This window comes from Henckelia pumila, chromosome 3 (genome assembly GCF_033568475.1).
Source record: "Henckelia pumila isolate YLH828 chromosome 3, ASM3356847v2, whole genome shotgun sequence".
NCBI classification, from domain to species: Eukaryota; Viridiplantae; Streptophyta; class Magnoliopsida; order Lamiales; family Gesneriaceae; genus Henckelia; species Henckelia pumila.
Genome location: NC_133122.1, coordinates 10,390,871 through 10,408,923, shown reverse-complemented (window position 1 = coordinate 10,408,923; position 18,053 = coordinate 10,390,871). Strand labels below are relative to the sequence as shown.

General features: G+C 34.1%; 2 protein-coding genes across 3 annotated transcripts; one reads left to right on the top strand and one right to left on the bottom strand.

The window, feature by feature from the left end:
• Positions 1 to 231: 231 nt before the first annotated feature.
• Positions 232 to 897, bottom strand: LOC140888084 (uncharacterized). The gene has a single exon (XM_073295760.1). The coding sequence runs from the start codon at positions 895 to 897 to the stop codon at positions 232 to 234; it is 666 nt and encodes a 221-aa protein (XP_073151861.1).
• A 3,094-nt stretch (positions 898 to 3,991) lies between these two features.
• On the top strand, positions 3,992 to 11,696 carry LOC140891042 (vacuolar-sorting receptor 1-like). Of its 2 annotated transcripts, none has more exons than XM_073299275.1 (12): positions 3,992 to 4,709; positions 5,320 to 6,012; positions 6,778 to 6,866; positions 6,960 to 7,029; positions 7,117 to 7,200; positions 7,373 to 7,449; positions 7,523 to 7,604; positions 10,677 to 10,759; positions 10,889 to 10,955; positions 11,029 to 11,157; positions 11,230 to 11,339; positions 11,417 to 11,696. In XM_073299275.1, the coding sequence occupies exons 1-12, from the start codon at positions 4,415 to 4,417 to the stop codon at positions 11,492 to 11,494; spliced, it is 1,857 nt and encodes a 618-aa protein (XP_073155376.1). In that variant the 5' UTR covers positions 3,992 to 4,414; the 3' UTR covers positions 11,495 to 11,696. The 2 variants fall into 2 exon arrangements, with proteins under 2 accessions (XP_073155376.1, XP_073155377.1); XM_073299276.1 differs by having other exon boundaries at positions 3,993 to 4,709; positions 11,233 to 11,339.
• Positions 11,697 to 18,053: the final 6,357 nt, after the last annotated feature.

Sequence of the window (18,053 nt, the reverse complement as noted above, 5' to 3'; positions counted from 1 at the left end):
AGTACGTAATTGGGTATATATATATGGCTCATTCGATGATAAAATTAAGTAAAAATATTCAGTGATATGCATATGGTTTTTGCTATGCTGGAGAAATCGATCGAGAGAAATAGCAGAGGGTCCATAATTATATTGCTCTTCATCCAGCCTAAAATATCAAGATTAGGAATAATGGATCACATGCATGAAGAAATAATACAATCTACAAACACTACTACGTACTACTACTAGCTAGTGTGGCATGATCATTAGTAGTTTATGAGCAGCAGCTGGAAAATCCAAGTCATAAAGCCCCCAAACAAGGGCCGCGGAGGAGACAATCACGGGCAAGGGTCCAAACATCCACAACAACAATGGAAAAGCAATACACAGCACCCTGTTCCCAACCACTGCTAGCATGAATCCCCTCTCCAGCACTACGGAGCACTCCACGCCTTTGCCTATTGCATTCATCAAGAAATTTGCATCCACCAAATAACCCACTGCCATTGAGCTGCACAAGAAACTGGCCACCAAGAATATGGAGGCCAGTCCATACTTGAGCACAATGATCCGACTCGACTCATGCGACCCCAACAAGTAGATGTGTTTGGCGTTGAAGGCGTTGTTAGTTAGAGCGGCGAGAGAGAGGATGATGAGTATGGTGATGGTGGAGGTGAGAATTGAGTACATGAGCGTGTTTCTCAGAGTTTGGACAACCAGCATACCCTTTTTATCGTCTCCCTCGTTCAATTCCCTCATCCAAACCTTTCGTTTCACCATGTTGAGGCCGATTGAGGTGATGATGGGTTTGCGCCTCAACTGATGCCACAGGTAAGCATGGTATCCTATCGTCATAAACAAACTGGATGGAACTATGATGCTATCCAGGTAAACATTCATATTCCATCCTCCCATATTTGCTTATAGCTAGCTAACACAGGATACATACATGGGTGATACATATATATACTGGACCACCTAGCTAGCTAGTGGAGTTTCATGTCATCAAACACATCTAGTGCTTGTTGCGCCTTCAACGTGGACCATATTAATTATTCAATCACCAACCCAAATGCATACTAGTGCATGCACAAAGTAATAATATATAATATAAAATCAGATAACCATGATCAGTATCCACAATGTGTCGACACTATAATGCTCAGCTCATTGCTTTATCTTTTGGAGCAATAATACTATATATAATTAATTGTATGTCCTTTTCTTCTTCGTTCAATATATTTATTTTTTCATTCTTTATATAAATAAAAATAATCACCCATGACTCGTGAACAAAATTCCATTATTAATTATATTATCATTATGTATATATTTTGAGTAAGATACATGTTTTTATTAGTCAAATAAAGGATTACACTACTTTAATTTTCATTACTTTAAGGTGGTTTTGGGAGATATAATATTTGAAATCCATGCATGTATTTCAATTATATATAATTTATTGTTTTTAATTAGTGGTAAAAACACTTGTAGTTAATGAATAAAGCCGTCAGTTACAAGCGTTATCAAAACCAAAAAAAGACATTCAAACAGACAAAAGATAAATGGGAGAAATATGAAGGGAAAAAAAAAAACCAACATTATTAGTCATCCTAAGTTCATGAATAAAATTTGAGAATATCACGATCGAGTTTATGAATAAGATCTCTAAGCTCCGAAGAAAAATCACCAACATATCTCAGATTTTGCTGAGTGGTTGTGACTGCAGCTTGCACCATAAAAAAGGAGTGTATATATAACAACTTTCCACATTTTGAAAATTTTTTGCATATAACAACATTATACCTTCCTTGACTGCCTGGAATTCTCAATGTACTACTGAGATGGGCGTGTTTATTTGTTTACAATCCCGGAGCACCCCACCAACGCTATACCAACCGAGGTTTTCATTCACACATGCACCGACGATAATTTTAAGAGCTAGCCCCCCTTCCTCGGCGGTTTCCAATGGTTCTCAGTTTGATTATTCATCGATGATGTACTCATGTGCTCAGCCATTTTTTCTTGTCGATAGTCTACTAGTAATTTATTGTTAACAGTGAAATAATAGATCATATCCTAAATTCATAATTTACTTACATATCAATTATACAAATCATAATAGATTTCAAATCAAATCATTATTGGGTGAACTTCATGAAATTCATCATAATTAACATAAATACCATACAAAACATGCAAGAGGTAGATTTCAAGTTTATGGTATTACTTTTCTGAATAACAAAAATTACATTTGAATATATTTGAAATTCATGGATTTAAAATCACTTTATCCAAGCACAACCTAATTAAATGTTTTATTGAAATTTTTATTTATATGAGAATCTATACGTTATAAGTATATGTCTATATTATTATATTTATAACAAGAAATTTTTCATGATATATATATATATATATATATATATATATTTAAAAAACACTTGTGATTATTTATTATAAATAAGAAAGTCATAGAGTTACAAGGTATTTCATCAACCAAGAAGAAAAATCTCCATTTATCCAACTAAATGGTATATTGGAAGAAGAAGACAGTTTTGTAATTTCAAAACATAACTTGTGTAATTTTGATGTTGCACGACTCATTCCATGAATACATGGATATTTGCCTGTTATATTGAGCTTCGATCCTTTAATTTGTTAACCTTGATATATTCATCGCCATGAGATGGACGACACTGACATGAGATAATAATCATCTTGGGCCAATAAGGAATCATTTTTTTCCTATGTTAACATCCACTAGAACTGGGCTTGTCTAGATCAAGAGTCATAGCATATGATATCTATGAATCAAATTATATAATAATAAATAAATAATAAATAAATATTATAATATTTTTTTAAATAATAATATTGAATAATTATAATATATTTTTAATAATAATAAATAATTGATATTTTTTAATTAACATTTTTGAAAATAATAATTATAGATAAATAAATAAATCATAATACTAATAATTATTATTTATTATATGATAATAAAATAATTATATTATATATATAGAACAAATTTTGTACAAAAATAAAAATGAAGTGAGAATGACAATTCTCATTCAAAATGGATGGAAATGATCTTTCTCGGTAAGTGAGATCCTACCTATACAAGTATTGTCTCAATGAAGATTTAAAGGTTGAGATTTATCAATACATATGTGTCTACTATTTTTTCAGTGGACCCCATAAATATTGATAAATCTCTGCCCTTAATAGGTATGAAGTAGAGTTCAACCTAACTAAAGGATATTACACTAGTTATATATCTAATGTCTCATTATCTGTCACATCAACAATATATAATTAATGAGTAACACTCCTGTGAGACGGTCAACCATATCCATATTTATAATAATAAATAATACTTTTGACATAAAATGTAATACTTATGGATAACCCATATAAGAGACTCGTATAAAAAAAGGGACTCTTAAGACCGTTTCATAGGAGTTTTTGCCATAATTAAGTATGCTCATGCGTAGATATGTGAATCATCGGATACATAATTTGGATACTAACTTTAGTGTAGGATCTCATTAAAATGTATGAAAAATGATATGTGAATGCTCATTTCATTCTCAACTTATTTCCTCATACCAAGCATGTCCTTAGAATTTATTTAAGGTTGTGCTTGAATTGTTGCTATTAATCTAAATTCCTTTTGTTAGAATGGTCAAATTAATTAATTTCAAATCGTCGATATTAAACAATTTCAATAATAATTATGATAAATTTCAAATACACTAATATATACATTATTTTAAAGTTATTACTCGTACCTTTTTCCAAATCAAATACATCACACTCGATGTTCCATATTTGACAATTTTTTGTAATAAAAAATTAATTATTGATAGAGCACATCCTCTAATTCTTTTTTATATATGAAAAAATAAAACAGAGAAGGTAACTATTTCAAATCAGCATGGTTCGTGATATAATAATAATAATATAATAATTATTAAAAGGGGTTATTTTGTCTTTGATAATTTAGTATTTCCAGATTACGGGTCTCAAGTGGCTTCCTCTTCGATAGCTTCGTCAATAGCTTCTGAACAGAGTCTTGAGCGTAATCACACGTTCTTCTTCTTCTTCTTCTTCTTCTTCTTCTTTTGTTTTTCATTAATTGATATATATTTCTCAATCGTCTTGGCCTTTTTTGTTTGTTTAAGCTCAAATTTTGGGGTGGAGTTTCGACAAAATTTTGGGTGATCCGCAATATTTATGATCTGAATCTCGTTGATCAAGTTTAAAGATTCTATTTTGCATTAGGAAATGTTTTGATTTGTGTTGTGTTAACGCAACACAAGTGGAGTCTTCAAAAAGAAGTGAAAGGGTTGCTCGGATTCATATTTCTTGATCTGGGTAGGCCTATTTTATTCCATGCTTTTCTGATTGAAGGGAAAAGAAGATGAGGGAATCCTTTGGGCTATTGGTGTGTGTTTGGTTTGTTCTTCATGGGTCTTGCCTGGGAAGATTTGTTGTGGAGAAGAACAACTTGAAGGTGACATCACCAGACTCATTGAAAGACGTGTACGAAAGTGCGATAGGGAATTTTGGAGTGCCTCAATATGGTGGGACGATGGTAGGGTCTGTGTTCTATCCAAAATCCAATCAGAAGGCATGCACGAGTTTTGAAGATGCGGGTATTTCATTGAAGGATAAGCCTGGCAGCATTCCTATCTTCCTCCTTGCTGACAGAGGAGGTATATTTCATTAATTTATTTTTCCTCTTTTTTTGGAAAAAAGTTAAACTGAGTTTCATTTTCTAGCTTGTTCACCTCATGTTACATTTTCCTGTGATTGCTAGTTTAGTAGTTTTAGAGAGAAGAAATTCTATGTGCGTTTCCTGTTAGTTGGCTCTAGAAGTTAATAATGATAGTGAGATGTGTGTTCTACCATAGGTGACATCCGAAAAAAGATTATAATTTAAGCACCACGATGCCAATTTGTTCCAGCATCCCTTGTGAAGAATTCACCTCAATGACTTGATTGGGAGAAATACAAATTCTCTATGGAAATCTCCCTAGGATAAAAGTTAGAAGTTGGCAATTGATCCCTTGTGCTTGTTAAAAAGAGAGAATTTTGGGGCTGTAAGTCCTGAGTTTCTCTTAAGCTACATCACTTTATACTTGTGTTTCGAAGAACATATGCTTGTCTGTATTTGTCTTACATATATGTGCTTAGCTGTTACTCGTCTGTGTTTGTTTTAAATATATGCCATTAGGCATTAATCTGGGTAGTTCTCTAGCTATTATGATCAATTTTGTTACCTCCGCTCCATTCTGTATGTAATCTTTATTTATTTTCTGGCAGACTGTTATTTTACATTGAAAGCATGGAATGCTCAGAATGGTGGAGCTGCAGCTATTCTCGTTGCTGATGACAGGGTTGAGCCTCTAATTACGATGGATACTCCTGAAAAAGAGGATGCTAAGGCAGATTATCTACAAAACATTAGTATACCATCGGCGCTTATCAGCAAGGATCTTGGGGACAAAATAAAAAATGAATTATCTAAAGGACAAATGGTCAGTATAAACCTTGATTGGAGGGAGGCTCTGCCACATCCAGATGAGCGTGTTGAATATGAGCTCTGGACAAATAGTAATGATGAATGTGGTCCCAAGTGTGAAAGTCAGTTAGATTTTGTCAGAAACTTTAAAGGGGCTGCCCAGATACTTGAACAGAAAGGCTACACGCAGTTTACTCCTCATTATATCACTTGGTTTTGTCCTGAGGCATTTATTTTGAGCAAACAGTGCAAGTCCCAGTGTATCAATCACGGTAGATATTGTGCACCAGATCCTGAGCAAGATTTTAGCAGGGGATACGATGGTAAGGATGTCGTTGTGCAAAATCTACGCCAAGCCTGCTTCTTTAAGGTGGCAAATACAAATGGAAAGCCATGGCAATGGTGGGACTATGTCACTGATTTTTCAATTCGATGTCCTATGAAAGAGAAAAAGTATACCAAAGAGTGTGCTGATCAAGTAATTCGATCACTTGGTAGGTCAATTTACCTTTGTGCACGTTATCTTCAGAAGAAAATTTAATGATTATGTATTCAAAATGCAAAATGCATTAGTAGACAACCGGGGGCTATGTAAAGGTGATGGTTACTGTATGGCACTTTTTTGACAGTTACTGTGTGGCACATTTATTTTTTTACCCGTATAGAAATATTTTGCTTTTTAATTATTCTCTGGGAATATTGTGAGCATGCTAATATCTTCTCCTATCCGACCTGAAAACCTGCTGTTTATGTATATTTGATTCATTATCATCCTGGGGTTCTTAAATGTAAGCAGCCTATTGTTTATATTGTTATATATCGTGTACTCATCTTAATGTCAACGGCCCAAAATTTTTGACATTTTTTGTGACTTCTGATCATGAATTAATCATCATCATGACTGCGTAAACCCCTTCTGTTACTAATTGATGTGGTTTTTACTTGGAATCTAGGATTACGATCTTGGCAAAAATTGTGTCTTTTGTGAAAGGTCATTTTTTCAAAAATAAACATAGCAGGAAGGTTAGAAATTTAAATTCCCTGTATTTGATTACAGACTTTGTGCTAGTTAAACCTTTTTTCAGTATGGAAGTTCTGCATGCCCTTCATTGGCTCTCAATTGTGGCCTGTGCCATCTGAGAAATCCGATTTTTTGTAATTTCATCTTTTACATACTTTAGTTAATGTCATAAATAAATCTCCATCTTTTTAGAAGCCCAGGCTTACTACTTGCTCATTGACTAATGGTTTCTGTGTAGGAGTTGATGTTAAAAAGATTGATGAGTGTGTTGGAGATACTGAAGCTGATGTTGATAACCCAATACTACAAGCAGAACAGGAAGCACAGGTTTAATTGTCATAAAACCCTTGATATATTCACATAGCATTTTGGTGAGAGTTTATATCTGAGCTATTAACCGATGATGCATTACATTCTCAGTTAGGGAAGGGTTCACGAGGAGATGTTACTATCTTGCCAACTCTTGTTGTGAACAATAGACAATATAGAGGTAAGAACGTTAAGTGACTTCCACCTTGCTTCCTGAGTCATATCGAAGAAGAATAGCACTTTTCATGTAACTGAGTTTGATCTTCAGGAAAGTTGGACAAAGGAGCGGTTTTAAAGGCAATTTGTTCGGGTTTTGAGGAAACTACAGAACCTGCCATTTGTTTAACCAAAGGTCATTGTTTCTACTTTGTTTCCTAAATTTTCTTGGCAATATGTTCGGCATGCAATTCTCTATCAAACTAGTACGTAAGATTTTGAAACATTTACACTTATGGTACCACAAATATCCCTTTTCTTACTAACTACGTGCCAAAGTTGCAATTTAACGTGTTCTTTTGGGGCAGATATGGAAACAAACGAGTGCTTGGAGAACAATGGTGGATGCTGGGAGGATAAGGCTGCTAACATTACTGCATGCCGGGTAGTCACATATTTTAAAAGTTTCATCTTTGGACTGTTAATTGTTGTCTGATTGGTATAAAAATTTCTTACAGGATACGTTCCGGGGAAGGGTGTGTGAGTGCCCCATTGTGCAGGGAGTGAAGTTTGTTGGTGATGGTTATACTCATTGTGAAGGTAATTAATGATTATTGCTGCCCTTTACAGCCTATAGTGTAGTCCAAGGATGGGTGTTCAGGTTCAGGTATCAAGTACCCAAACGACCTGATCGGATCGGTTAATTTGTCAAAATGTCGGGTTCGGTTTGTACCCAAGGTGGAATTTGTTTTTTTCCAGGTTGGTGTCGGGTACTTGTTCTAAACCCCAACCTGCCAAAAAATAAAAAAATTCAAATCAAATTAGAACAATATGAATTTTTTTTTTAAAAAAAATCATATGTAAACAATTATAAATGATATACATATTTCAAAGTTCATTAACCATACATAAATCATTGTAAATAATATAAATTCAAAATTAATCAATTATACATAAATTATAATAAATCATATAAATTTTTTAAAGTTTAATAAACGTATATAAATCATTCAAAACTTATTAACAATATATAAAATATTAAAAATACAAATTATAATATAATTTGTAAAATTCCTAAAAAAATTGGACGGGCCTCCCCGCCCCGCCTTAACCCGTGGCCCGATTCGGGCCGACCCGAATTGACAACTCTAATATAAGCATTGTCTTTCTTTTTTTGGATTTCAGATATGTAATTAGCAAAAAAAAAACGTGCAATGCACGTTTACACCAATTAAATATTATATGAATTAAAAACATATATATAGTTAAAAAATTTTATCTCTAAAGCATGTGTTATTCGTAAATGGTAATATAATTAGCATAACACTTATAAAACAATATGGATTGAAACAAATATTTTAAAAAATGTTTACCGATCCACACATCATACAATAAAAAAAAGAGTAATTACAAAACAAAATAAATCAACGATTTAGATAGATATATAATGATAACTAATGATCCCATTAATATGTATCAAAGTATAATGCTCATAACTAACCAAAAAAGGGCGTCTATTAAAGAAGTTAAACATATAACATTAAGTTCAATTATCTACTATCTTCTTGATTTCTTTTGTACATTTATATGAAAGAGATAAATATTTTATATTTAATTGTTCATAATTATTGGTTCTTAGTATTATTTAGGTAGAACATTGGATATTGGACTACCCCTTTTATTAATTTAATTTAACTTTATTTAATTTAACTTAATTTAATTTTTAATATATAATGATACTTGTTTTATTACCAATAAATTAGAATATTAATAAAAAAAATTTGGCCAAGTATTCAGATTTTTTTCCTTATTTCCAAATTGTATAATTTTAGATAATGATTATAGAATATAATTATGTGGTATTCTGTTAACTACAATTATGATGTCATTTTGCGAACTCCATTTAATAAATTTTAAATTAAATTAACTATATTTTTTATTGGGTATAATTAAGTTATGACAATTATATCACTCAAATTAATATGATATAATAAATTATAAAATGAGAAAATAGAATAAACCATTTGAAATATCACATTAGTTTTAAGTTTAATTGTTTATTAATTTATGTTATTAATTTAACAATAATTAATTATTTATCCATTAAAACATTATAATTTCAAATTACAAGTGAGCATATGCGCTTGGCTACAAAATAAAATATAAATATTTACTTTTCTATTTTTAATAATTTTCTTGGACTCCGATTCATATTCTGAATTAAATAAATAATGTTATTTATTGGGCTACTTCACCATCCATTTAATAAACTTAATTATTAATTAATTATAAATAATTATAATTTAATTAAGAAAACTCTTATGGAAATAACACAAAAAAATCACATAGCCAATTACTAATCATGAGTATAACATAACAATAAAAAAATAACAAGCTAATTGTTAGCTTGATTGAAATAAACATGTGATACTAGTAGGCCATATATCAACTCATTTTTTTGTTAATAAGTAGAAAAATCGTTACCAAAAGGTTGTCTAAAAAACTAAAACTCCGCGGACATTGTTTCTTTGTAACATTCATTGCATGTCATTATAATTATATTGTTATATTCCTATGATTAAGTACCGGTAAATGAACGCAAAATGTATTATATTTTTTTATTCAAATTATTTGTTTAATGTATTTGTTTAGTTAATGTTTGATTGTCTTTTTGTGGAGATAATTGTCTTTTTATGTGTATGAGATTAATAAATTGTCATTAGATTATTGTTATGATTAAGTACTATTTTATAATATATAATTATGGGGAGCAACCGAAAATTATGGTAAATTGAGGAGAAGGTGGGCAATTTAGTTGGTTAATAAGTAATTATGCATTAGGCAACTGAAAATTTTTAACTCTCTTGATTTTTAGTGCTCTAATGACAACTAATATTACGTATTGTGTTTAATATTTAATATTTAAAGAAAACTAATTAACAATAACCAAACAAATTATTATAAGTTATATTGATTTTAAGTTTGATTTATAATTATATTTTTCATTTTATCAATAGTTAATTAGTTATAATGTCAACTAATTAGTGACAACGATAAGTTGAAGAAAATGTGGGTAAGTGGTCGGCCAAGCTAACAATACCCATATTGTGCTTAATATTTAAACAAAGAAGTGTGGATAAACATAAGTTATTATAAGTTATATTGATTTTAAGTTTAATTTTAAGTTATATTTTTAATTTTATCAATAGTTAATAGTTATAATGATAACTAATTAGTGGCAATGATAAGTTGAGGAAAATGTGGGTAAGTGGTTGGCCAAGCTAACAATACTCATATTGTGCTTAATATTTAAACAAAGAAGTGTGGATAGAAGGCTAATTTTGTCAATACAGAAATGGAAAAAAAATGCCTTTATCCACACTTTTATGGGTATATAGATTAAGAATTAAAGAAAACTACTGAAAAAAGGTAATACAAACGACAAATTGACAAATATGCAATGTTCTAAAAGACGCAGCCTAGGACCGCCTAGCGCCTGCCCTCATTTTTTAGAAAAGCGATGCCAAGGAATCGTTGCATTGATCGGCCGACTAGGTGAAGTATAACTTCTGTTCTTAATTTGCATTCATAGTATTTGTTTTTAATTTTCTTGTGTTGATTATAACTTCTGTTCTTAGCCTGCATTCATAGTATTTTGTGTTGATCTCACAGCTTCTGGACTTTTGAGATGTGAAATAAATAATGGAGGGTGTTGGAAGGGAAGTAAAGGTGGAAGGACCTACTCAGCATGCGTGGTGAGTTGGCTGACCCGTAACAGCCAAATAGTTCGTCTCAATTTTTTTTTGTTTTTGGCGGATTTATCCTCTTTTTCTAGTTCCTTTCTTTGCACAATGTGCTGAAAAGTTTTGATCAACAATTTTCAGGACGACCATACAAAAGGTTGCAAGTGCCCACCAGGATTCAGGGGTGATGGTGTTAATAGTTGTGAAGGTAAAAAACATACCAAAATAGAGGAACTGTCGGCAATTTTATTTAATAGACTTAGCTGGGTTGTTTGCTTTAGACATTGATGAATGCAAAGAAAAGGTAGCATGCCAATGCGCAGACTGCAAATGCACAAACACCTGGGGAAGTTATGAATGCAGTTGCGGTGGGAGCTCGGTATACATACATGAGCATGACATATGTATAAGTAAGTAATACAATGTATATATACAGGAAAAGTTGAAATGGGTGTGATGCTTAATGATCATAATATTCTTAGCAGGTAAAGATGGTAGTAGCGAAGTTAGGTGGGGTTTTGTGTGGTTTTTGATGGTGCTTTTGGTCGTGGCTGGAGTTGGAGGATACGCTGTGTACAAGTACAGGATTCGGGTATGTTTATGGATTTGACTATCTAAGTTTGGTACTTGTTTCTTGCTGTCTGATCGAATGAAATGTTACTTGTGCAGAGATACATGGACTCTGAGATCCGAGCTATCATGGCACAGTATATGCCACTGGATAATCGAGGGAATAATAATGTTTAGAAATTCATTACCCATTTATTTATTTGTTTGTCAAAAGATGTTACCAATGATGTAGCATTTTACATACGAAACTGAAACCATGGGTACTGTTCAAAGGATATAACTGATAACTGTAATCCTCACTGGCGTCAACTTCATCTGTCTGGATGCTGTTGACCAAAGGCATTGTCTGAATACACACGATTATACACTATTAAATGAATCACGGAAGTTGTATGGTAATAGTAGTACTAAACAAATGGATATTAAATGAATCATTATTCTTGGACATGGATAAATGCATTTATTCAAATCATGTATCTAATGATTCATATCTTTACACATAGACATAATTAATGATATATTGTGATGTAATAAATCATAAGATATTAGATCTATCGTTAGGGTAATATTCACGAGGTAGGTTGAACTCTAACAATAAATGCATTACAAAAAATTGGCACCGACGTCCAAAAGCCATTTATGGCAATAAATTAAAATTTGAAAATCAAACTCTGGCGGTGAAGTTTGTTAGTCTGTTTTGTTTTGTTTTGGTTTGGTTTGTTTGTTTTGAGTGGCGGTGAAGTTAAAAAAAAAATGGCCTTCAAGTATAGTTGTTTTTAAAAAAATCTTCAAGTAAAGAATGGGTTCATTGCATACAATATCCATGTGAAATCTCGAGATTGTTAAAAATATCCTATGAAAAAATAATGATCTAATAGATCCATGTGTTTTTTTAATCTTCAGCACATACATCCACATGTTTTTAAATTTTAAGCACACAATCCCTTGTTTGTACGTATTTTCAGGGGTATGTGTGCTCAAATTTCGAAAACACGAGAAGTTTTATAGTCATAGTGGGTTTTCAACACTTTATTGATTTAGAGGAGTAATGTATACAATTATCCCATAAACAATTTATATGCTTTATATATATATACTAGTATACGGAGCACATGCATTGCATGCATAAAATATATATTATTTGAAATTAAATATTATTTTGTAAACTTGAATTTAATTATAATTTTTGTTTAAATGTTGGGATAATGTGATAGTGATTAGCATAATGGAAATAGTAGAACAAAATGTGAGAAGTTCTTGAAAAAGAAATTTATTTTGATGTCGATTATTTGTGATTGATTTTCACTTCATGTATACTGATGTGGACTGAATATGCTGAGTATAATCGATTGTCATTTCATGTGAATTATGTGTGACTAGTTTTCACTTTATGTCGTGTGACTGATTTTTCACTTCATATCTACACGTGTGGATTGAGTATGTTGAGTTCAATTGATTTTTTTTTGACAGTGTGTTTCAATTTTATGTCAACTGGTGTGAAAGCTGATACTAAGCATAATTGGGCATGAAGCTAATTTTAAACAAAGATCCTCCATATATACATCATTATGTATGTTGATATTCTTTTAGTTCCGTAAAATTTTTTCGAATCAAATCAATACATTATAGAAAGTGTAAAAAAATAAACAATATGTAATAGTCGATATATTTATATTGGACCTAGAAAAAATAAATTTATATTTGACAAAAAAGTTATCAAGAGATCAAGAAATAATAAATTGTATAAATAAATTTATCAAGAGACCAGGAATAATAAAAAAAAAGTTTATTGGGCCTATGGAAAACAAATTTTTATGATATGTACAAAAAAATTCAAGAATATAAACAATATTAGACCAATTTGGGCTTATATATAATAAGGTTTTTTTCTTCAAAATAATGGGGCTCCAAAGAAAACGAGGCTGAGTCGGAGGACTCTTTTGCCTCTTAATAGGTACTAGGAACTTCCTTTGTCGGTGTGTGACTGATTATCACTTCATTCCATTGGTATGGATTGAGTATGCTAAAGTAGTGTTCGGGAGAGTTTCTTAGAAGCACTTCTCAGCTTTTCGTTAACGAAAATTTGAAATTTTGTGATATTTTGTTAACGAAAAGTTGAGAAGTACTTTCTAGAAGCTCTCCCAAACACTATCTAAGTTTGACTAAGTTTTAAATTCATGTTAATTAGTGTGTGACTAACGTTTCATTTAATATTGGCTAGTTATATATGTGTGTTACAATATCTAAACTAATAAAGTGTTGGTTATAAACACTTGAGGCAACCCCACCCTATAGACAAGCTTTTTAGGATGAACACCTCGTGAGTTTATAACCTAACATTGGTGCTCTCGTTGAAAATCTGCGTAGCGGGAGGGGGAACCTAAGAAAGGGCTACCACAAAAAGGTGAGTGAAAGCCACTTAGAGTGAGTCACTGCGAACGTCGGCATCTCAAGGGGTCGTCAATATTACAATATCCCACATTGAAATACTAAACTAAGAAAGAGTTGGTTATAAACCTTAAGGCAACCCCACTCAATAGGCAAACCTTTTGAGATGGACACCTCATGGATTTATAAACTAACAATATGTGTTTCAATATTAATAATAAACACATCCGAGTCTCTCTATCTTCGTATCTTGCAAAGGGATGAAAGCAGATTTCCTACTTCTTGGTAGGATCTTTCTCTTTGGGCTTTCACCAGAGAGTCGATCTCTGATGCGAAGATCATAAATTGGATTCCCGGGGGGTGGGTAATGTAGTGACCCTGCATGGAATCACCTACTAACTGGCAACTAATAACATGCATTAAACTTAATACAGCAAAATACCTAACAGAGTAAAAACGGGCGGAAACATAACCATAATTTACATATCAGCTTAGTATAAAAGTGTCAAGCTTATTCATCAGTAGTGATACAACCATATCGAAATACTTAAAAGTAAACATTATACAGCTATATCGAATCCTGCTGTATAATTAACTCCTCAAGGCTTGCTCCCTAATCCTGCCTTGAACCACCAGCTCCGTCCATCCTGCGACCTGCCCCATGGAATAGGGTGTCCAAGATAACAACTAGGACGTGAGCGCTAACGCTCAGTACATAAACATGAGTACACGTATAAATATGATGCATGCAACATGATGACTGGTAAAGGGTCATCTAAAAAGTCATGCTCAGTACCGGCGCCACATGAGTGCTGCCACCGCACGGATCAACCTCTGGGTGCAACCACACTCGTCAAGTACACCAGAGTAGTCAGACATAAATGTCCCCGCCATCGCGGTACTCTCAGTGACAGACTATCGAGTATAGAGCTGAGCGGCTCTATAATCAGGTATATCAAGGTATAGGCTCAACGTGTATATGCACATGAAATATGAATATAGAAAGCGGTAATCATATATCATGCCATATAATAATGCCAAATAAATGCAACATATAAACATGTATACTCGCTGACAATCTCAGTCAATGTGTACGTACCTCTAGGCTAATTCAAGTATAGTAGGATCCTAGGTTCCAAGCCTATATTCAAAAGTTTACCGTATCACTACATAAATTCTATAAGCCTTAACTAAGCTAATAAGTACTCCCAAAACTTAAATAGATTCCCGGACCATACCTTCGTCCGTAGATAGCCCTTTGGAGTCGCTAGTCCCGGATGACTATAACCACTCCTTGGTTATTCCAGAACCTCTATTATAACCGATAGGGCCCTCAAGTGTATATCTCACACTATATAACTGAAGAAGGAACCTCGGGAATTCGTATTTCAAAATGAAATCGAATGAGCCCTATTTATAGGAAAAGTTTCGAACGAGTTCGGGCCCTCCGAACCTGAGTTCGGATCATCCGATCCAACTCACTGTCTGCATGCGAGACACGTCGAGTTCGGATCATCCGAAGTGCTCTAAGTCCGGCACTTGTCAAAATTCATTGCTGAGTAATCCTGCCTACTTGGCACAAACAAGTTCGGGCCATCCGAACTTGAGTTCGGATCGTCCGAACCAGCCTTAACTCCGAAGTCACCAAGCTTACCTTCGGAGCCCCCGGTGGTCAAGTTCGGGCCGTCCGAAGTCCTCTTCGGATCGTCCGAACTGTCTCAGACAATGAAATTTCATTTCTTGCTTCTGAAGTCCAATTAAATCCCGGAATTGGTTAATTACCAACCCTTAATCATGTTTAACATATTATTATCTTAAAATGAGTTCTGGGTTACTACATTCTCCCCACCTTTAGATATTTCGTCCGCAAAATAACATCTAAAGACAAATCAAGATAACAATATGAAATATCAAACCACGTTTTATTACAACAACTGTAATTACAACTACATGGTAATAAAAAATACAAAGCAAACAACTCAGGATATTCTGCTTGCATACGACTCTCAGTTTCCCAAGTTGCTTCTTCAATGCCTCGCGCTGCCACTGTGCCATCACAAGTGGTATAGTCTTGTTCCGAAGAACTTTCTCCTTTCTGTCTAAGATACGGATTGGTCGTTCAACAAAAGAAAGATCTGGCTCTAGCTGAATATCAGTAGACTGAATCACATGAGATTCATCAGCTATATACTTTCGAAGTAACGACACATGAAAAATATTATGTATACTGGAAAGATTTGGCGGTAAAGGCAAACGATATGCAACATCTCCGATCTTCTCCAGTATCTGGAAAGGTCCAATAAAACGAGGAGACAACTTGCCTTTCACACTGAATCTCATCACCTTCCTGAAAGGTGATACTCGTAGAAACACATATTCACCAGGCTCAAACTGAAGTGGCCTGCGATGAATATTAGCATAACTAGCTTGTCTATCTTGAGCAACTTTGATCCTATGCTTGATCAAATCTACCTTGTCTACAATCTGCTGCACCAATTCAGGACCCTCGACTTGTCGTTCCCCGACTTCATCCCAAAATAACGGAGTACGACATCGTCGACCATACAATGCCTCGAAAGGTGCCATATCAATACTACGATGATAACTATTATTGTAGGAAAATTCGATCAAAGGTAACTGATCCTGCCAAGATAAGCCAAAGTCCATGACAGAAGAACGTAGCATATCCTCCAATATACGAATCGTCCGCTCTGACTGTCCGTCTGTCTCCGGATGATATGCAGTGCTCAAACTCAGAGTGGTACCCAACGCCTCCTGAAAACTACCCCAAAAACATGAGGTAAATCGCGGGTCTCTATCACTGACTATGCTCACTGGAATCCCATGCAATCGCACTATCTCCTGGATGTATAAACGTGCCATGCGATCATAAGAATACTCCCGGTTATAAGGAATAAAGTGTGCTGATTTTGTCAAACGGTCAACAACGACCCAGATAGCATCACACTGACGTGAAGTCATAGGTAAGTGGGTAACAAAATCCATAGTTACGTGCTCCCACTTCCATTTGGGAATCTCAAGATTCTGCAGTAATCCACCTGGTCGTCGGTGTTCAGCCTTGACCTGTTGACAAACCAAACATCTCGAAACAAATTGATACACACTCCTCTTCATCCCTTTCCACCAGAATCTAGTTCGCAAGTCCTTATACATTTTCATGCTTCCAGGATGAACTGATAATCGATTCCTGTGAGCTTGAGAAAGAATATCATTCCTGAGTTCCGCAACATCAGGTACAACCACTCGATTAGATAAGCACAATAATCCATCTGCCTGAAAATGGAATCCAGATGTATTAACCCCATTGGCTAGATGTGCCAAACACTGAGTCTTAACATCAGATATCTAAGAATCTCTGATCCGAGAATACAATGTTGGCTCAAATAGAATAGTATACAATCGAATCCCATTTCTCCCTTTCCTGTGCTTGAGCGTAAAACTCAATGAACAACACTCTTGTATCATATGAGATATTTCATTAGTCTGAAGTGCAGAAAGTCTCACCTGCCGACTCAAGGCATCAGCAGTAAGATTAACAGAACCTGGATGATATTTGATTTCACAATCATAATCCTTCAGAAGATCCATCCAGCGTCTCTGTCGCATATTCAACTCCGCCTGAGTGAATAAATACTTCAAACTCTTGTGATCCGTGAATATCTCAAATTTCTCGCCATAAAGATAATGCCTCCAGATCTTGAGTGCAAATACAATGGCGGCTAACTCGAGATCATGTACTGGATAATTACTCTCATGCGTCTTCAACTGTCGAGAAGAATAGGCAATAACATGTCCATGCTGTGTCAGAACACATCCTAACCCCTGACCAGAGGCATCAGTATAGACAAAATAACCTCCTGATCCAGAAGGTAGAGCTAGCACAGGTGTAGTAGTAAGACGTCCACGCAGCTCGTGAAATGACTCCTCATAATCCGAGGACCATATGAAGACAACATCTTTCCGTGTAAGCTGTGTCAAAGGTCTGGCCAACTGTGCAAAATTCTCGATGAACCGACGGTAATATCCAGCTAGACCCAAGAAACTACGAATCTCAGCAACCGTCGTCGGATGAGACCAGTTCAGCACTGCCTCTATCTTACTAGGATCAACAGATATCCCTTAATTAGAAATCACATGACCGAGAAACACTACCCGATCAAGCCAGAATTCACACTTGCTCAATTTCGCATACAGCTGCTTATCTCGTAACGTCTGTAAAACAATCCTCAAATGCTGTGCATGCTCATCCTTGTCATGAGAATAGACAAGAATATCATAAATGAAGACGATGACAAATCTATCCAGATATTCTCAAAATACCTGATTC

Bases quoted from the DNA above. Each gene is read 5' to 3' on its own strand.
- LOC140888084 (XM_073295760.1), bottom strand. From the start codon at position 897: ATGGGAGGATGGAATATGAATGTTTACCTGGATAGCATCATAGTTCCA.
- LOC140891042 (XM_073299275.1), top strand. From the start codon at position 4,415: ATGAGGGAATCCTTTGGGCTATTGGTGTGTGTTTGGTTTGTTCTTCAT. The intron at 6,013-6,777 runs GTAGGTCAATTT...GTTTCTGTGTAG, and splicing joins TCAAGTAATTCGATCACTTG to GAGTTGATGTTAAAAAGATT. The intron at 7,605-10,676 runs GTAATTAATGAT...TTGATCTCACAG, and splicing joins TGGTTATACTCATTGTGAAG to CTTCTGGACTTTTGAGATGT.